The 16,611-nt window shown below is 48.8% G+C and overlaps 1 protein-coding gene and 1 long non-coding RNA gene across 5 annotated transcripts; one reads left to right on the top strand and one right to left on the bottom strand.

Annotated features, from left to right (window-relative positions):
* Positions 1 to 420: 420 nt before the first annotated feature.
* LOC118995944 (uncharacterized) lies at positions 421 to 14,399 on the bottom strand. The gene is made up of 3 exons (XR_005068396.1): positions 14,144 to 14,399; positions 10,041 to 10,044; positions 421 to 446 (listed from the first exon to the last, which is right to left on the bottom strand). It is a non-coding gene; the product is annotated as an uncharacterized LOC118995944 (long non-coding RNA).
* HDHD3 (haloacid dehalogenase like hydrolase domain containing 3) lies at positions 7,639 to 13,512 on the top strand. 4 transcript variants are annotated; one of them, XM_037059089.1, is made up of 2 exons: positions 7,639 to 7,762; positions 12,238 to 13,512. In XM_037059089.1, the coding sequence occupies exon 2, from the start codon at positions 12,405 to 12,407 to the stop codon at positions 13,158 to 13,160; it is 756 nt and encodes a 251-aa protein (XP_036914984.1). In that variant the 5' UTR covers positions 7,639 to 7,762; positions 12,238 to 12,404; the 3' UTR covers positions 13,161 to 13,512. The 4 variants fall into 4 exon arrangements, with proteins under 4 accessions (XP_036914984.1, XP_036914986.1, XP_036914985.1 ...); XM_037059091.1 differs by lacking the exon at positions 7,639 to 7,762 and adding an exon at positions 7,797 to 7,818; XM_037059090.1 differs by lacking the exon at positions 7,639 to 7,762 and adding an exon at positions 10,600 to 10,627.
* Positions 14,400 to 16,611: the final 2,212 nt, after the last annotated feature.

Here is a 16,611-nt window from a genome sequence, read left to right as displayed (position 1 = left end):
AAAGGCAGATCCCGCACCTTTTAGGAAGATTGGGTTGTACCTTCCCTCTGGTACAAAGACAACTAAAGGATCTTAACCAGTTACACATGGTCCCATTTGCCATGCATGCTATGCTGCTATGGGGGAAATAGAAGGGTGCAAGAAAGCCTGGTTAGAAGGCCACTGCAGACCCCAGGGAGCAATGGTGGTGGCCTGGACCACGGTGGTGTTAGTGGAGTTAGGAGGAAGCATATGAATTCAGGAGACTTTTTAAAGATTTTATTTATTTACTTTTAGAGAGTGGGGAAAAGGGAGAAAGAGGAGAGAAACATTAGTGTGAGGTTGCCTCTTGCACACCCCATACTGGGGGCCTGACCCGCAACCCAGGCATGTGCCCTGACTGAGAATCGAACTGGCAACCCTTTGGTTTGCAGCCCGCGCTCAATCCTGAGCTACACCAGCCAGGGCTGAATTCAGGAGACATTTTAGAGAAAGAATTAGCAGATATTGCTGGCGCTTTAAATCAGGGTGTGGAAGCGGTAGGGGCAGGCTTGCCTCTTTGGGAGGAAATAAGGATGCCTTCATGGATCTCTGGCTTGAGCAGCTGAGTGGGTGGTTTCAGTTTTCTGCTGAGGCTGAAAGGACATAAGTTTTCCCTTTGCAAAAGTTAGGGCTCAGCCAAGGAGGGACCTGTTTGCAAGTCCACCTGCCTGCCTACAAAGTGACAGGAGTCCCCAACTCCAGGCCCAGAGTCGGCTCAATTTGGACTGTAAAGTCATACAACCCATTTTTAAAATCTTGAATTATAAACTCTCAGCAGCTTCTGTAGTCAGACCAGTCTCTGACTCTTGGTAGTCTTCTCCAGAGCTGTGGCCCACTTCACTGAAGATGTGACCTCGGCCTGCAGGGAGGTCAAAATCAGGGCTTGAAGAGGCACAGAGCTGGGCCTCCCAGGGAGCCTGAGCCAGATCCACCACCCAGGGGCCTGCCGCACTCATCGGGGTGACGGCTCCGTGTCTCGGGGCTCAGACCAGACTGTAACCTCTGACCATCTTAGCTTCTTGGCTTCCTGTCTCCTGGCCCCTGACCTCTGAGCTCATTTCTAGTTAAAAGGATTAGTGAGAAAAGGAAGGCTCTTCAAGACCACCCCAGACTCATCACTGCCAATCAAATGCAGGGCCTGGCTCTGTTCTGGGCACAGTGTCTACTGATAGACACTGCCCTTTCAGAACAGATGGTGCACAGGAAGCAAACTTTTTGTGTACAAACCCCCCTCCCCCAACACACACATGCACACGAGGGGCAACATTAAGTGGAATGAGCCCCCTGAAAGCCAGGAGGTGTGTGTGTCACCAGTGACATAGATAGTGTCAGGTGCTGTGAAGGCCATCACCAGGACGAGACTGGGTTTGAAGGATCAGAAAACACTTCCCTGAGGGACTGGTATTTAAGCTAGACTGGAAGGATGAGCCACCAAGCTAAAGATGTGTTTGGGGAAGAGCATTCTAGACAGAGGGAATCCTGGGGCTAGAAGGAGCTGGAAAACTAGGCTGGTGGGTCTGAGTCACAGGGCAGAATGGAGAAACCTCCTCCCAATAAACGGTAGCAAAATTACAGATCTAACATGACACTCCTAGCTCCGGTAGTGGGGCAGACCAAGGGCCTAAGTTGCCTTCAGGCACTATGGTCTGGGTGAGTGGCGCTCTCTTGAGTCAGGACTTGTCGCCTGGGGTGCCAGCCTTGTATCCCCTCTAGCCACCCTGTGTTCTGTCTACAACAGCAGTAATGGCCAGGCAGGCAGCTGGAGGGATGTGGGTGGTCCTGGGGGAGCCTGGTTCCTCCACAGCCCCGTCTCCTGGTGTGGACCCTGCTCTGCTAACAGCAATTGTATCCTTGGGCAGAGAACTCAGCTTCCACGGTTCGCATGGCACGTTATTCTCGGGCTTCCAGGCATCACAGCTGATTAGTGAGCCTCAAGGGGCCTCTCTTCACAAGACATTTTCCTATTTCCTGCTCAGATGTGCCAGCGTGAACTGGAGCTTGTCTGTTTCCGACAGGACCTTCCTGCCGGTCACAACCAATAGCCAGCCGTCCTCTTGTTGCTTTTCCAAGATCCCTAAAGCAACAACTTCACTGGTCAAATGGTTGAGGGTCCCAGAAAGCAACAGGCATGTTAACTAGCCAATTTATTACCAATTTTCCAATTTTAAAAAAAAGGAATCTTACTGCTCCATACCCCATGCAGACAGCAAATTCCACATATCAGGGCCTGTGAGGCAGCACCCGTAATCTGTACTCTGCTGGGTACTCTTGGTTGCAAGTGACAGAAACTAAAGTCAGTAGCAAAGGAGGAAGTGGTTGGTTTTCATAAATAGATTGCAAGTCAGGAATGGCTGAACCCAGGGTCAGAGGCTCTCACGGAGACCTCTGTCCCTCCCTAGCTCTGTTTGCCTCAGTTTGGCTTTATTCTCAGATGCTTTTTGCCACTTGACAGTAACGTAATACTTGGATGTCCTTGAGACTTGGAATTCCAGAGAAAGATATTTTCAGTCCCGTCATTCACATAGCAAATCTCCAGAGGAGATTTGACTGACTGGCTCTGTGCAGGTCCGATGGCCGGCGTCAGCTCGGTCACTATAAACAAGGACACAGGGGATGTGACACCAGGCCTCCCTCATCACATAGGAGGCTGGCGAAGTCTCAGGGCTTCTGGACCAGTGGTCCCCTTTTCCTAGAAACATTCCCCCCTTGAGCTCTATGGCTGTCTCCTTTTCTTGTTAAAATCTTGGCTTAAGTGTTACTTCTTCAAAGCAACCTCTCCTGACCCCCAGTTTAAAGTCATTTTCTAGTCACTCTACTAAGTTCAGTGGATACAGCAAAAGCCAAAGAAACAACAGCTTAAGATGGAAGATCTCTGAGCAGTCCAGAGCTTTGTCAGCTACGTGGTAGGGGAGGCTGTGGCCCCACCTCATCTGTCATCATCGACACATCTCCCCCTCTGTCTTGTGATCAAAGAGGGTGGGTCCAGCTCCCACCAAGAGGCCCCTCTTCAGCCGTCAGGAAGAGAAGGGCAGGTGGAGGGCACGGCCCTTAATAAGGGTACAACCCAAAAGTTGCACACGTCACTTCCGTACACCTGCCCTTGTCTGAACTTAGTCATATGGCCACACCTACTAATGTATGTGAGGCTGGAAAATAGAGTCCAGTGGGGCAGCCAGGCGCTCAGTAAAACTCAGGGGTCTAATCACTAAGGAGGCTAAAGAGAATGGATATTAGGGCAGATGACCATCCCCATCACATGCAGTTTCTTGTAATCACAGAAACAGCGGTCAGAATAGCAAAGTAAAGAAGTGCTTAGAGATGGAAGACAGACCCAGAGAGGGACCTTGTTGAAATGCACACAAGCCAGGGACAGAGACATGCTGGGATTCAGGTCTCCTAACTCCAAGTCCAGTGCTCAAAACTGGAGAAGGCATTGCCAAGGGGTGGGCTGAGGGGTTGATTGCAGAGGGACTTTGGCTTTCTATGTATTATCTTAGCTTCATTTTTATATCATGTACGATACAGATCCACCAAGGATCTGTGTAAATAAATGAAAACGGCCAATACATCTATGAAAAGGCATTCTCTTCATTGGTCAACAGAGAAACTCAAATTAAAACCACAATGAGAGAGCACCATGCATGTCAGAATGCCTAAAACTGTCGAGAGTGTGGAGCCATTGGAACTCAGACATTTCTGGTGCAACCACTTCAAACACTGGCACCATCTGCTAAAGCTGAGCACATCCTTGTCGCCTAGTGATTTCACGTCGAGGGATTTACCCAACAGAAATGTGTACGTACGTTCACTAAAAGACATATTCGAGAATGTTCATAGTAACATTTTCTAGTATTTGTCAGAACCAAAAACTGGAGATAAGTCAAATGTCATCAACAGTTAAATGCAGTATATTCATATAACCGAATGTTACAGGTATGAGAATGACCTACACACAGCAACATGAATGAATGAATCTTATGAATAAAATTTTGAGCAAACAAAAGAGTGCATGCTGTATTATTCCATTTTCATACAGTTCAAAAACAAGTAAATATGCAATTAAGTCAGGATAGCCCTGGCTAGGTAGCTCAGTGGGTTAGAGCATTGTCTCAATGTGCCAAGGTTGCGGGTTCCGTCCCTGGTCAGGGCACATACAAGAATCAACCAATGAATGTAAGTGAAACAACAAATCAATGTCTGTTGGTCTGTCTCTCTCAAAATCAATTTAAAAAATGTCAGGATAAAGTGGTTAGCCTTTGGGGGTGGAGGGGTAAGCAACTGGAGGAAGACGGGGCTCCAGAATTCTGGAGATGCTCTTTCCCTCGGTTTGGGCGCTGGCTGCACAGGCATTTTCAATATGGAAAAACCTGAGGACACTTACACATCTGTGCACCTTTCTGTATGTATGATCTATTTCTAACAGAAGTTAACTTGAAAAAAGAAGTAGATGAAGATGGAAAAGTACAAAGAGAGACGTGTCTGGTGCACCCCGCCTGGGTTTACTTAGTACGACACTGTCGGTGTGAGAATCTCAGGAAAGAGCCCTCCTGTGTTTGTTCTCTCAAAGAGAATAACCAGCATCTGAGGTAGTGACATAACAAGGACCTCCGGGAGCTGTCACCAGGCCGGGACTCGCAGGCCAGATCAAGGTCCGAAAACTCTGAGGACTTAGGGAGAATACTGCATCTGGTGAGTGCACTCGTTTTTGTTTTTTCAAGACTTAAAAATGTATTCACTTTTTTGAGAGACGGGAAGGGAGGAAAAAGAGGAGAGAAACCGATGTGAGAGGAAAACACTGATCAATGGTCTCTCGCGTGCGCCCAAACAGGGACCCATCCCACAACCCAGGCATGTGCCCTGACTGGAAATCACACCGGCGACCTTTCGGTTTGCAGGATGATGCCTGACTTTCTGGGCCACACCAGTCAGGGCAAGTGTACTTGTTTTTACACTGGCAAATCAGAAGCTCATTTCAGAATAGCAAGGACCTGTCATGGGCTTTACCGTAACACACGAATCTCCCTTTTCTCTGCTGAAAAAGTGAAGAGAAAGGCAGAACCTAAAGGACAATAAAATAAACAAGATTTCAGGGCCACAGTTCCAAGGGTATATTCACATGGATTGTGATGGAAATGCTTCCCTTAAGTCATGGGTGCCCTGGGGTGAAATAGGTAAATGAACAAAACCCTTAATGGCTCAGGTGACTCGGTTATCTCAACAGAAAAGAGTCAATCTACCTCTCAGAGAGCTTTTCCATGTGCTCTCATTTGATCCTGGTGGAAACATGCCCTTTGCCCAGGTTCCATGGGCAAAGTTAATTATCTTGGAAGTTAAGTTTTAAGCTAACCTGAATTTCAGTTGGAAATTACTTGGTCCTGTCCCTCCAGGTTGCATACTGTGAGGCTGAGGCGCAGAGAGTAAAAGAATTTAATGGCGGGCTCACAGAGAGCTGGGTGGCAGAGCTGGGAACAGGACCTAAGTGGCTGGGTCCTGGCCTGGTGTGGCTCCATTGCTTGGAGCATATCCTGTGCACCCAAAGGTCCCAGGTTCAATCCCTGCTCAGGTCACATACCTGGAAAGCAGCCGATGGACATCTTCCTCTCTCAAATCAACGAACATATCCTTGGGTGAGAATTAAAAAAAAAAAACCCAAACCCTAAGGGGTTGGGTTTCAGGTGACAGTGAAAAGTGGCCAGTCTCAGACATTGTTGAATTCTGTGAAATCCCATCACCCTTTTCCTACTCCCACTTCTGGGAATCATGCTTAGGACACAGAAGTTTCACTGGTGAGTCCCTGAAGTCAGTCAGGCCCCTGAGGCCCAAGGTCTGTGAGTCTGCACTTTGTACCTTCTCCCAGGCCAGAGCCCAGGGAGGGTGAGGCAGTTCTGAGCAAAGTGAACAACAGATTGACCTTGGAATACAGGGGGAGGTTTTGTGAAAGAAAGAAAAGTAAGGAAAAGGAGGGGCGGAGGGGGGAGAGAGAGAGGGGGAGAGGGAGGGAGGAAAGAAGAAAAGAAACAGGGAAAGGGAAGGAAAAGGAAAGGAGAGAAAAAAGAGGGGTGGAGGGGAGAAAGGAAGAATATTACATGCATATTTGTGTGCTCCCAGAAAAATGTCTGATAGCATAATAACCAAAACTGCCAATGAGTAGAGAGCAACGAGGCCCTCCCCCCACGACCCCCACCCCCACCCAGCCCCCAAGGCCACTTCTCTTGCTCAGCAAGCAGGTTGGGGAGCCTGGTACCTTTGTACTTGCCAGTTCCTTACAGGTCCTTTAACCACTAGGCTGCCATCCAGATCTTCCCTCCTCTTCTAACCATCTCATTCAAAGACCCACTGCGCCTCCGCCTAGCAGCCCTCACTGTCCAGGAAACCATTGTTGTCATGGCCTCCACGGCACCCATCGTTATCTGAAATCTTGTTTATTGACTTGACTTTTATCTGCCTCACCCAGGATCCATAAAGACAGGAACTCCGTCTTGTTTCCCACTATATCCTCAGTGACGGACAGGGTCAGACCTAGAGCAGATCAATGAGTACTTAGTGAATGAGGTGGGCCTTTCCCTTAAAAAATGTTTATTTATTTTTAGACAGGGGGAGGGAAGGACAAAGAGAGGGAGAGAAACATCAATGTGTGGTTGCCTCTCACACGCCCCCTACTGAGGGCCTGGCCTGCAACCCAGGCACGTGCCCTAGACTGGAAATCCCACCCGTGACCCTTTGGTTTGCGGGATGGCACTCAATCCACTGAGTCACACCAGCCAGGGTGGCCTTTCACTTTTTACTTTGTACAGTTTGTATTTTTAAACATTTTTGAAAGGAGCATGAGTAGTGTTTCTTTTTTTTCATGAAAGTGAAAAGAAAAGCAGCTGGGTTACTGCAGAGGATTCTATCCTTAGCAAATTGTCTTGGGTTAAGCAAGTTTCCAGCTCCCTCCTGTGCTACCTGGGGACTCAGCCCAGGACGAGTATGGCCTTGGCCATACTCTTGGGACTCAGCAAACCACGCGGGGATGCAAATCTTCTCTTCAGCCCTGACTGGTGTGGCTCAGTTAGAGAGTCGTCCTACAAAGTGAAAGGTCGCCAGTGGATTCCAGGTCAGGGCACATGCCTAGGTTGCGGCTCGTGGGAGAAGCAATCTATCATGTTTCACTTCCTTTCTTTCTCCCTCCCTTCCCCTCTCTCTAAAAATGAATAAATATTTTAAAAATCCTCCTCCTCCCAAGTCAGCCAGAGCCCCTCCCAAAAGCGACGGGGCCCAAGGGAAGTGGAGGAGTTTGGGGAGGGAAAGGGGTCGCGGAGAGAGCGCAGAAAGGGCGAAAGGAAAGAGACCGCGGAGAGAAGGGCGTGCAGAGGGCCGTGCTAGGTAACAGTGAGACGCGGGGTGGGGGGCGGAAAGGAGGGAGATGGGGACCCGAGAAGGTGTGAGGGTCGTACTAAGGGGCGAAGAAGGGACCTGGGAAAACAGTGAATGAGAGTGACACAGGGCGCCGAGTGGAGGGAGGTGAAGGCGAAAGTTCGGGGAGGGCGCAGAGAGTGCGACGGGAGGGAGGTAGAAGGGGAGAAGGAGGGGGCGGAACTGGAGGAAGGGCAGGAGGAGGGGCGAAGCCGCGCGGGACGGGAGCCGAGTAGAAGAGAGCCGGGCGCCTGGCGAAGCTTCTGCACGCCTCTGGCCCGCAGGTGGCCCGCTGCGGCTTCCCTCCTTAGCGGCTTTCCTCCTTAGCGGCTTCCTCGCGAGGCAGGTGAGTCCTGGGCCTCGGGAACGCGCTCAGAGAAGAGCGCGCTGGAGCGGAGATTGGTGCGTCCCTAAGACCCTCCTTCCTTCCCCAGGTCACGCCGCCGCCGTTGGCCGCCGTTGAGGTTCTGCTCCAATGGCAGGCGTACTTGTACTTCACCACCTCCGAGCGCTAGAGAGAGGGGGAGGTGCGGTGAGACCAGTGTCCCCACCTCGGCTTCTAGAAATAGAAAACGGTGTGAGTGGGAAGCCAGAGCTTTTTATTCTCATCTGAGCCTTGCCAGGGGCTCTCTACGTGTCTTTGGGCGAGTTCCGCCCCTCACTGGGCCTCCATCTCCCCACCCGCAAAGTGAGAGGGGTCTTTCGGTGGATGTAGGTTCCAGACGGACTTAAATTCACTTTCTTAGCCAGCTTCCTCAAAGACATGTGCCAGATTCACCAGCCGCTCCCTTCTCCCGCAAACGTGGTTATACCCTGACCTTTGGACCCTCAGGTTTCAGCTGGAAGCCTGTATCAACTTTGGGGGAAGAAGCTGCATCTAGCCTGTGGAGAGCAAGCTGAAGAATTTGTTTCCAGTGCGTTGGGGCACTAATCCTTTCACTGCTGTCCACCCAGACAGATGTTATTTACCTCCATTAAAGACGAGGCTGGGGCACAGAGAGGGGCTTAGAGACGCGTAGGACCAGGCCGCTCTGTTCTGCTTTTTGTCCTATGCGGTACAGGTTTGCGGAAAAGAGATTTTTTTTAACATTCGGAAGATTACTAATAAATCCTAATATTATTTTTAAATTATATGTTATTGATTATGCTATCACAGTTTTCCTGATTTTCCCCCATTGGCCCACTTTACCCAGCACGCCCCACTCCCTCACACAATTCCCCCCACCATTGCTCGGGTCTATGGGTCATGCATGTAAGTTCTTTGGCTACTCCATTTCCTATACTGTACTTTCCATCTCCATGGCTATTCTGTAACTACCTATTTGTACTTCTTAATCCCCTCACCTCTTCACCCATTCTCCCCACACCCCACTCCCACCTGGCAACCGTCAAAGCACTCTGTATACAGGATTCTGTGTCTGTTCGTCTTGTTTGCTTAATTTATTTTTAGATTCAAGTGTTGATGTGTTGTTGTTGTTTTGCCATTTTAGTGTTCATAGTTTTGATCTTCTTTTTCTTAAATTCGTCCCTTTAATATTTCATATAATAATGGTTTGGTGATGATGAACTCTTCTAGTTTTGGGGGGGAAGCTCTTTATCTAAAGAGCTTTGATTCTAAAAGATAGCTTTGCTGGGTAGAGCAATCTTGGCTGTAGGTCCCTGCTTTTCATGACTTTGAATATTTCCTGCCAAATCCTTCTAGCCTCAAAGTTTCTTTTGTGAAATCAAGCTGACAGTCTTATGGAAACTCTCCCATAGGTAACTAACTTCTCTTGCTGCTTTTCAGATTCTCTCTTTATCTTTTACCTTTGGTATTTTAATTATCATGTATCTTGCAGTGGGCCTTCTTACATCCATCTTATTTGGACACTCTGTGCTTCCTGGACTTGCATGTCTGTTTCCTTCACCACATTAGGGAAGTTTTCTTTCATTATTTTTTCAAATAGATTTCCAATTTCTTGCTCTTTCTGTTCTTTTGCCACCCCTGTGATGCAAGTGTTGAACATCTTGATGTTGTCTTAGAGTCTGCTTATACTACCCTCATTTTTTTATTCCCTTTTCTTCTTGTTGTTCTGATTCGTTACTTGCTTCCTTGTGTTCCAAATTATTGATTTGGTTCTGTTTCATCCACTCTACTGTTGTTTTCCTGTAAATCATTCTTTATTTCCATTAGTATATCCTTCATTTCTGACTGGATCTTTTTTATGCTGTTGAGGTTCTAAGTTCTTCAAGCATCCTTATAACCAGTGTTTTGAGCTCTGCATCTGATAGATTGCTTAGCTCCATTTTGTTTAGCTGTTTTACTGAAGTTTTGATCTGTTCTTTCATTTGGGCCATGTTTCTTTGTCTCCTTGTTTTGGCAGCCTCCCTGTGTTTGTTTCTATGTATTAGATAGAGCTGCTTTGACTCTGTGTCATGGTAGTATGCTTTAATGTAGTATGTGTCCTGTAGGGTCCAGTGGCACAGCCTCCCCTTTCACCCAAGCTGGGTATTTGAAGTGCTACCTTCATGTGGGCTGAGTACATCCTCCTCTTGCAGTTGAGCCATGGTTGCTGTTGGCAGATCATTGGGAGGGATTTACCCAGGCCAGTCAGCTGCAAGGATCGGCTGTGACCACTTACCACCAACCTCCGCCATCTAGGGAGAATTAATTGTGCAGGGGCTGGGTGTGATGCTCCAGCATGGTCTATATCTGTCCACTGGGTGCTCTGGCCTTGGGGTTTCCCAGGTCAAGGTCAGGCCAAGGTTAGTCCCAACCTGTGTTTTGCTTGGGGCCACTCTGCCTGAGCTATAGATCAATCTGAGATGGCTGCTACTTGTGCTAGGCTTGGAGATTCCCAGGCAAAGCCAAGCCAAGCTGTTTGTTAACCCTCTGGGGATCCCAGAGGCCAGCTATTGCTTGTTTGAGAGGATTTAGGAAGTTGTGAGGCAGGACCCAAGACCAGCTATTCATATGGAAATGCAGCTTGGGTGGGCTCATAAATTGGGAGGGGTGGAGTCTCTGGGGATTTCTAAAACAGGTCAAACAGTTTTAGGTTGATGGATTCTCAGACATGGCACCCACTTGCTGGCTCTGTGAGGGTAGGGCTTAGCAAAGGGACAATGACCTCTGCTCACCTTGATGCCATACACTTCAGTTTCTCCCTGTCTACCACTGGTGCCTTTCAAGCTGCGACCCTGGTGCTGGAGCTGAGGTAGTGAGTCTGAGTAGGTAAGTCTGTGTGTGGGTTCTTTAAGAGGAACTGCTTGTGGCTCCAGCAGTTTCTTCCACTGACAAACTCCACTGATTTTTGCAGCCAGAAGTTGTGGGGGCCTAAATTTCCTGGCACTGGAACCCTGGGCTTTGGGGCCTGGTGTGGGGCTGAGACTCCTTGCTCCCAAGGATATCCCTCCCAAAAATTTTAAAAGATTTTACTCATTTATTTTTAGAGAAAGGGGAAGGGAGGGGGAAAGAGAGAGGGAGAGACGCATCAGTGTGTGGTTGCCTCTCACGTGCCCTGTACTGGTGACCTGGCTCAGAACCCAGGCATGTGCCCTAGACTGGGAATCGAACCAGAGACCCTTTGGTTCGCAGGCTAGTGCTCATCCACTGAGCCACACCAATCAGAGCTCCTTCCTGAATTTTGGTCCACCACACATGGGTGAGGGACCAACCACTTCCACATCTACGCCCCTCCTACCAGTCTTGATGGATGTGGTTTCTTTAATTCCATAATTGTCAGACTTCATTCAACTTGATTTCTGACAGTTCTGAGTGATGGTTGTTTTATATTTTAGTTGTAATTTTGATGCAAAGAGGTTGTCTGCCTATGCCCTCATCTTGACCGGAAATACTAATTTTCCGGAATTTTTTAAAATTCAAATATATATAAGCAGTGGAAGGGAACACTAGCTAGAGAGTCTAGGTTATGCTGCTGACACAGTGAGATCTTAGGTAAGTATTTGCCCATCTCTGGCTCAGTCTTCCCTGCTGAACAGCCAGGGTTTGGTCACATGGTCTGCACAGACCCTTCTTCCTTTAGCATTGCCAACAATAGGAATAGCAATCCTAATTGTTTCTGTACCTCCATCTACAAAGCCTTGCCTCAGCTGACTCCTATCTACCCCAAGCACCAGACCCTTGGCCCTGCCTCAGGACCTTTGCACTTGTTCTTTCCAGTGTCGCCTCTTAACCACCTCATTTTTCTACACAGTCATTCTTCAGATCCCAGCTGAAAGTTCACATACCTAGGAGGTCCTCTGACAAAGACTAGATGAGGTCCTTGGATTTATAACCTCATGGTTCGTGCTGAAATTCATTAAGCTTAAGTGTTTGTATAGTTCTTTGTCTAACATCTGTATCCCCTCTTATTTAATGCCTATAAAAGCCATGAGGGCCCTAGCTGGTGTAGCTCAGTGGATTGAGCGCAGGCCTGTGTAGCAGAGGATTGCGGTTCGATTCCCAGTCAGGGCACATGCCTAGGTTGCAGGCCAGTTTCCAGCAGGGGATGCATGAGAGGCAACCATACATTGATACTTCTCTCCCTTTCTCCTTCCCTTCTAAAGATAAATAAAAAAATTAAAAAAAAAAATGAGGGCTGAAACCCTGCCCTATTCCCAGAGTCTAGTGCGTAATCAGTGCTCAGAAATCTGTTGTGCAGTAAACAGATAATCACAGTTAGCCCAGCAGTCTTGTGAGGTCGGGCCCTTGTGCTCTTATGCCCGAGGAGACGGCTTCAGAGACAGACACTGCCAGGGTCACACAGTGAGTGGGCAGCACTAGAATTTGAACCCAGTCTTTGTGACTCTAAAGCCTGAACTTCCACTTGCATCTCATTCCAGGATCTTCTGCTGGGAAGACAGTACCCAAGTGCCAGCAATCCTGGCCCACGTGGCCTGGAGAGAGACAACCGTCAGATCAAGGAGGTGTCCTTGTCCAGCCTGGTTTCCTCTTGGCCCTGGGAACCTAAGGTGGACCTGGGGTGGATTTGGTCCCCTCCTATAGACCCATGGCTCACCGGCGGAAAATACAGCTGTTGACATGGGACGTGAAGGACACGCTGCTCAGGCTCCTCCGGCCCGTAGGGGAGGAATACGCCTCCAGGGCCCAGGCCCACGGGCTGGAGGTGGAGGCCACAGCCCTGGATCAAGCCTTCAGGCAGGTATTCAAGGCTCACAGCCGCAGCTTCCCCAACTATGGCCTGAGCCATGGACTCACCGCCTGCCAGTGGTGGCAGGATGTGGTCCTGCAGACCTTCCATCTAGCAGGTGTTCGGGATGCCCAGGCTGTGGTCCCCATCGCTGTCCAGCTGTACAAGGACTTTAGCAGCCCCTGCTCCTGGCAGTTGTTGGAGGGAGCAGAGGCCACCCTAAAGGAATGCCGGAAACGAGGCCTGAGGCTGGCAGTGGTCTCCAACTTCGACCAGCGACTAGACGGCATCTTGGCAGGTCTTCATCTGCGGGAACATTTCGACTTTGTGCTGACCTCTGGGGCTACCGGCTGGCAAAAGCCAGACCCCCGCATTTTCCATGAGGCCTTGCGGCTTGCTCAGGTGGAACCAGCGGTGGCAGCCCATATTGGGGACAGTTACCACAATGATTATCAGGGGGCACGGGCCGTAGGCATGCACAGCTTTCTCGTGGTTGGCCCAGGGCCACTGGATCCTGTGGTCAAAGATTCTGTGCCCCAAGAACATATCCTCCCCTCATTGCCCCATCTCCTGCCTGCCCTTGACCGCCTAGAGGGCTCATCCACAGGGCGGTGAGTCTGGTGAGGGAAACGGCTGGGCCCAACCAACCCTGGAGCCCTTTCCTCTCCACGGGCTGGCCTTCACTCTCTCCCTGCAGCCTCCCTGGTGCATTCTGACTAGGATCTTCCCCACCAACCAGCTCCTGGTCCCTGAGATGGCTCATTCATCACGCCTGTGTCCCTTTGCCACCACAAGACCCCCTCCCCTCCAACAAGATTCCCTGAGGGCCCACCTAGCTTCAAAACCAGGTATTGGTTGGCCAAAACGTCCATTACATTTTTTCTGTACAATGGCTCTTGTAGCATTTAATTGTCTTTAATGTCATTTGAAACAATTTTGTTAGATTGTATTGTGACAGCTGTCCTATTAGCGTGCATAAAAAAATCAATTGGTGAATTTTTGCATGGCCATTTTAATATTGAAGATGTGTCAGGAGCTACCAACAGCCATCCCTTGACACAGTTGGGAGGGATGAGATGCATCTGCACAGCAGAGGCAACTGTGGCTGGATTTCCTGTCTCTCTCCTTGGATGTCTGTCTTTGTGATTAATAGGTGGTGGGGCTTTTTAGACACCTGTATTTCAGGCCCAATGACCCGCAGAATTCCAATGAGGTCGTACAAAATGATTTCTTGCCCATAGAACGAAAGTGCCCCCTGATGGAGTAGCCCCTGAACGTCTAAAAGTTGATGGAATCACAGCCCCTCCTCTACCTTGGACAGGAATATAGATTAATGGGATTAGACAGGTAAAGAAGCAGGAGAAGCTGGTTGACTATTACAAACTGAGCCATAGAAACAATTGCTAAGGAGTTAGAGTCCAAAGTACAGAAAGTAAGATTTTAGACAGAAAGATAGATAGCTAAGTTAGACACCACAAACGCCTTGTAATAAATTTCCTATAACCACTGTTCAGTCTAGCGTATCCTTTTGATCCATGCCAAATTCTAAGAACTTTAATAAACATCTGTTCATCAATAAGACATTTAAAACTCTGTACATACAGCTATTTCTAATTGTCTGATTGATGGCTCTCCTGGTCAAAACAACCTTTGTTTCACATAACTGAATCTATGAAATTTCCCGTACTTTTCCTAGTTACCTCTGTACTGTTTTTTTCTGCTTAACTGATCATGCCATGCACCTGTTCCTTTAATGTTATGTAACGATCTCTATAAAAATAAAGTTTAAATCAAACTCTGAGAGTTCGGTCAGACCCGCAGAGGCTAGCTGTTCTCCGGTATCCAATCGGGTGTCTGACTCCTCATTTACTGCCTGCGCCATCTATCCTTCGGGGACCCTGAGACCTGTTGAGGCTGGACCCCGGCAAAGATGGAAGAAAATACACAACATTTTTGGCATATTATGCTTTATTTCAAGAAAGGTAAAAATGCAAAAAAAAAGATTTGTGCAGTATACAGAGAAGGTGCTGTGACTGATTGAATGTGTCAAAAGTGGTTTGGGAAGTTTCTCGGTACTGTCGACATTTTGGCCAAATAATTCTTTGCTGTGGGGCTGCCTTACGCACTGGAAGGTGGTTAGCGGCACCCCGGCTGCTACCCTCTAGAAGTCAATAGTGGGAGACAGCTGACATAGTCAAAATGTCCAATCCAATAAAGTTATTGGTGAAAATGAAAATGTCTTATTATTGGACTTTTTGGCCAATCCAATACCTTCAGACTTTGTTTTAGCAGCAGGGATGTTTAGGAGATCTCCCATTTGTTGTGGGAGATCTTAAGTGGAACCCCAGTGCACAAAACAGGGAAAGAATGAGAAACTGCTAGAGTTGAGGCAGAGGTCCTAGGGCCCCTCATTCAGGCCCTGAAGCCTGTACAACTCCCTGTACCTCAACGTACAAAGCCCTGCCTCAGCTGACTCCTATCTACCCCAAGCACCAGACTCCTGGTCCTGCCTCAGGACCTTTGCACTTGCTCTTTCCAGTGCTAGGAGCACTTAACCACATCTTTTCCCTGCACGGCCATTCTTCAGCTCCCCACTGAAAGTTCACATGCCCAGGAGGTCCTCTGACATAGACTAGATGAGGTCCTTGGATTTATAACCTCATGGTTCATGCTGAATTCATTAAGCTTAAGTGTTTGTGTAGTTCTTTGTCTAACATCTGTATCCCCTATTATTTAATGCCTATAAAAGCCATGAGGGCTGAAACCCTACCCTATACCCCGACCCCTCAAAGCCTGAGGTCAGAGGAGATTCAGCTGGAAATGTTCTCTAGGACCATGGAGACTAAACAGTAGATTTTCGACATGGACCACCACAATTCCAGTCATGAGAAGAAACATGATTCTCTCCCACCCCTGTCATGTCTTAGATACTCTGCTGGTCCTTTATATGCATATAGAGCCCTCGGAGCTACCTAGTGGGCATAGCTAGTGTGAACTGCACTTTACAAGGGGTTCAGAGGTTACATCGTCTGCCAGAGGGCACAGCTAGTACGTGAGGGAGTCAGGGTTCCAATTCAGGCATGTCTGACTGCAAAGCCCATTGGTTTGACCACAAGGTTGCAAGTGGAAAGGGATCCATGTCACAAGACACAGTGCAGTGGAGATCCTGGGAGAATAGGGAAGGTGTCTTAAAGGATTTCAGTCTGGAAAGACACCCCAGTCATTGGGGTTTGGCATGCGGGGAGGAAAGCGTAGGGAATGGGGACTGGAGCCCAAGGAGGCAGAAGTGTGAATGTGGGGAGAGCCACAGAGACTGAAGAGTAGGCTGGGTATTTTCAATCCCGGGTCTCTCCCTGCCTTTCCCCTCTTCACGGACCCCTGTGCCCTGGCCAGTGCCACACACAAGGGACACCGCAGGCAAAAAGCACAGACAGGGACATGCACGTTATGTTCTGGTACCAACAGCAGGAAAGGACTCTGGAGTGGACCCTGAACTGGGGCTGGCATTTTATTAAAAAAGATTTTCTTTTCAGAGAGAAGGGGAGGGAAGGAGATAAACATCAATGTATGGTTGCCATTCACAGGGCCCTGCAACCCAGGCATGTGCCCTGACTGGCATTGAACCAGCAACCTTTTGATTCTCAGGACAGTACTCAATCCACTGAGCCACACCAGCCAGGGCAGGATTGGCCTTTCAATGGGCAGAAGGATAAGGTATCCCTAGCAGCAGCCTGTGGACTGGGGGCCCGAAGGCTGCTGTGGGCAGTTGGACTGGTAGTTTGGGAGCGTGGGGTAAGGCACTTTGGGTGCCATCTGGAAGAATTTGGCTTTGACTGTGGTTTAGAGACAGGGAAGCTCTTCTCAGACAACTTCTTGAGTGTCAGACAGTGAGGACAGGGTCATGAGCTGTGGTCTTAGAGCCACAAGGGCCTCAGAAGTCACTGCAACTGAAAATAAGTTGCCAGTAGGTTTGTGGACTGGGTTTGATCCACCCATTGTTTCAAGTAAATTACTGAGCACACTTCCAGAATGGGGCGGGCTCTGGCCCCACCTTGGAGCCCAGGAG

The sequence above is a fragment of the Sturnira hondurensis genome, unplaced genomic scaffold (genome assembly GCF_014824575.4).
Source record: "Sturnira hondurensis isolate 20B ecotype Veracruz unplaced genomic scaffold, ASM1482457v3 Scaffold0010448, whole genome shotgun sequence".
Classification (NCBI taxonomy): domain Eukaryota; kingdom Metazoa; phylum Chordata; class Mammalia; order Chiroptera; family Phyllostomidae; genus Sturnira; species Sturnira hondurensis.
The sequence above is the reverse complement of the archived record's forward strand: the minus strand, read 5'-3'. Positions and strand labels throughout refer to the sequence as shown.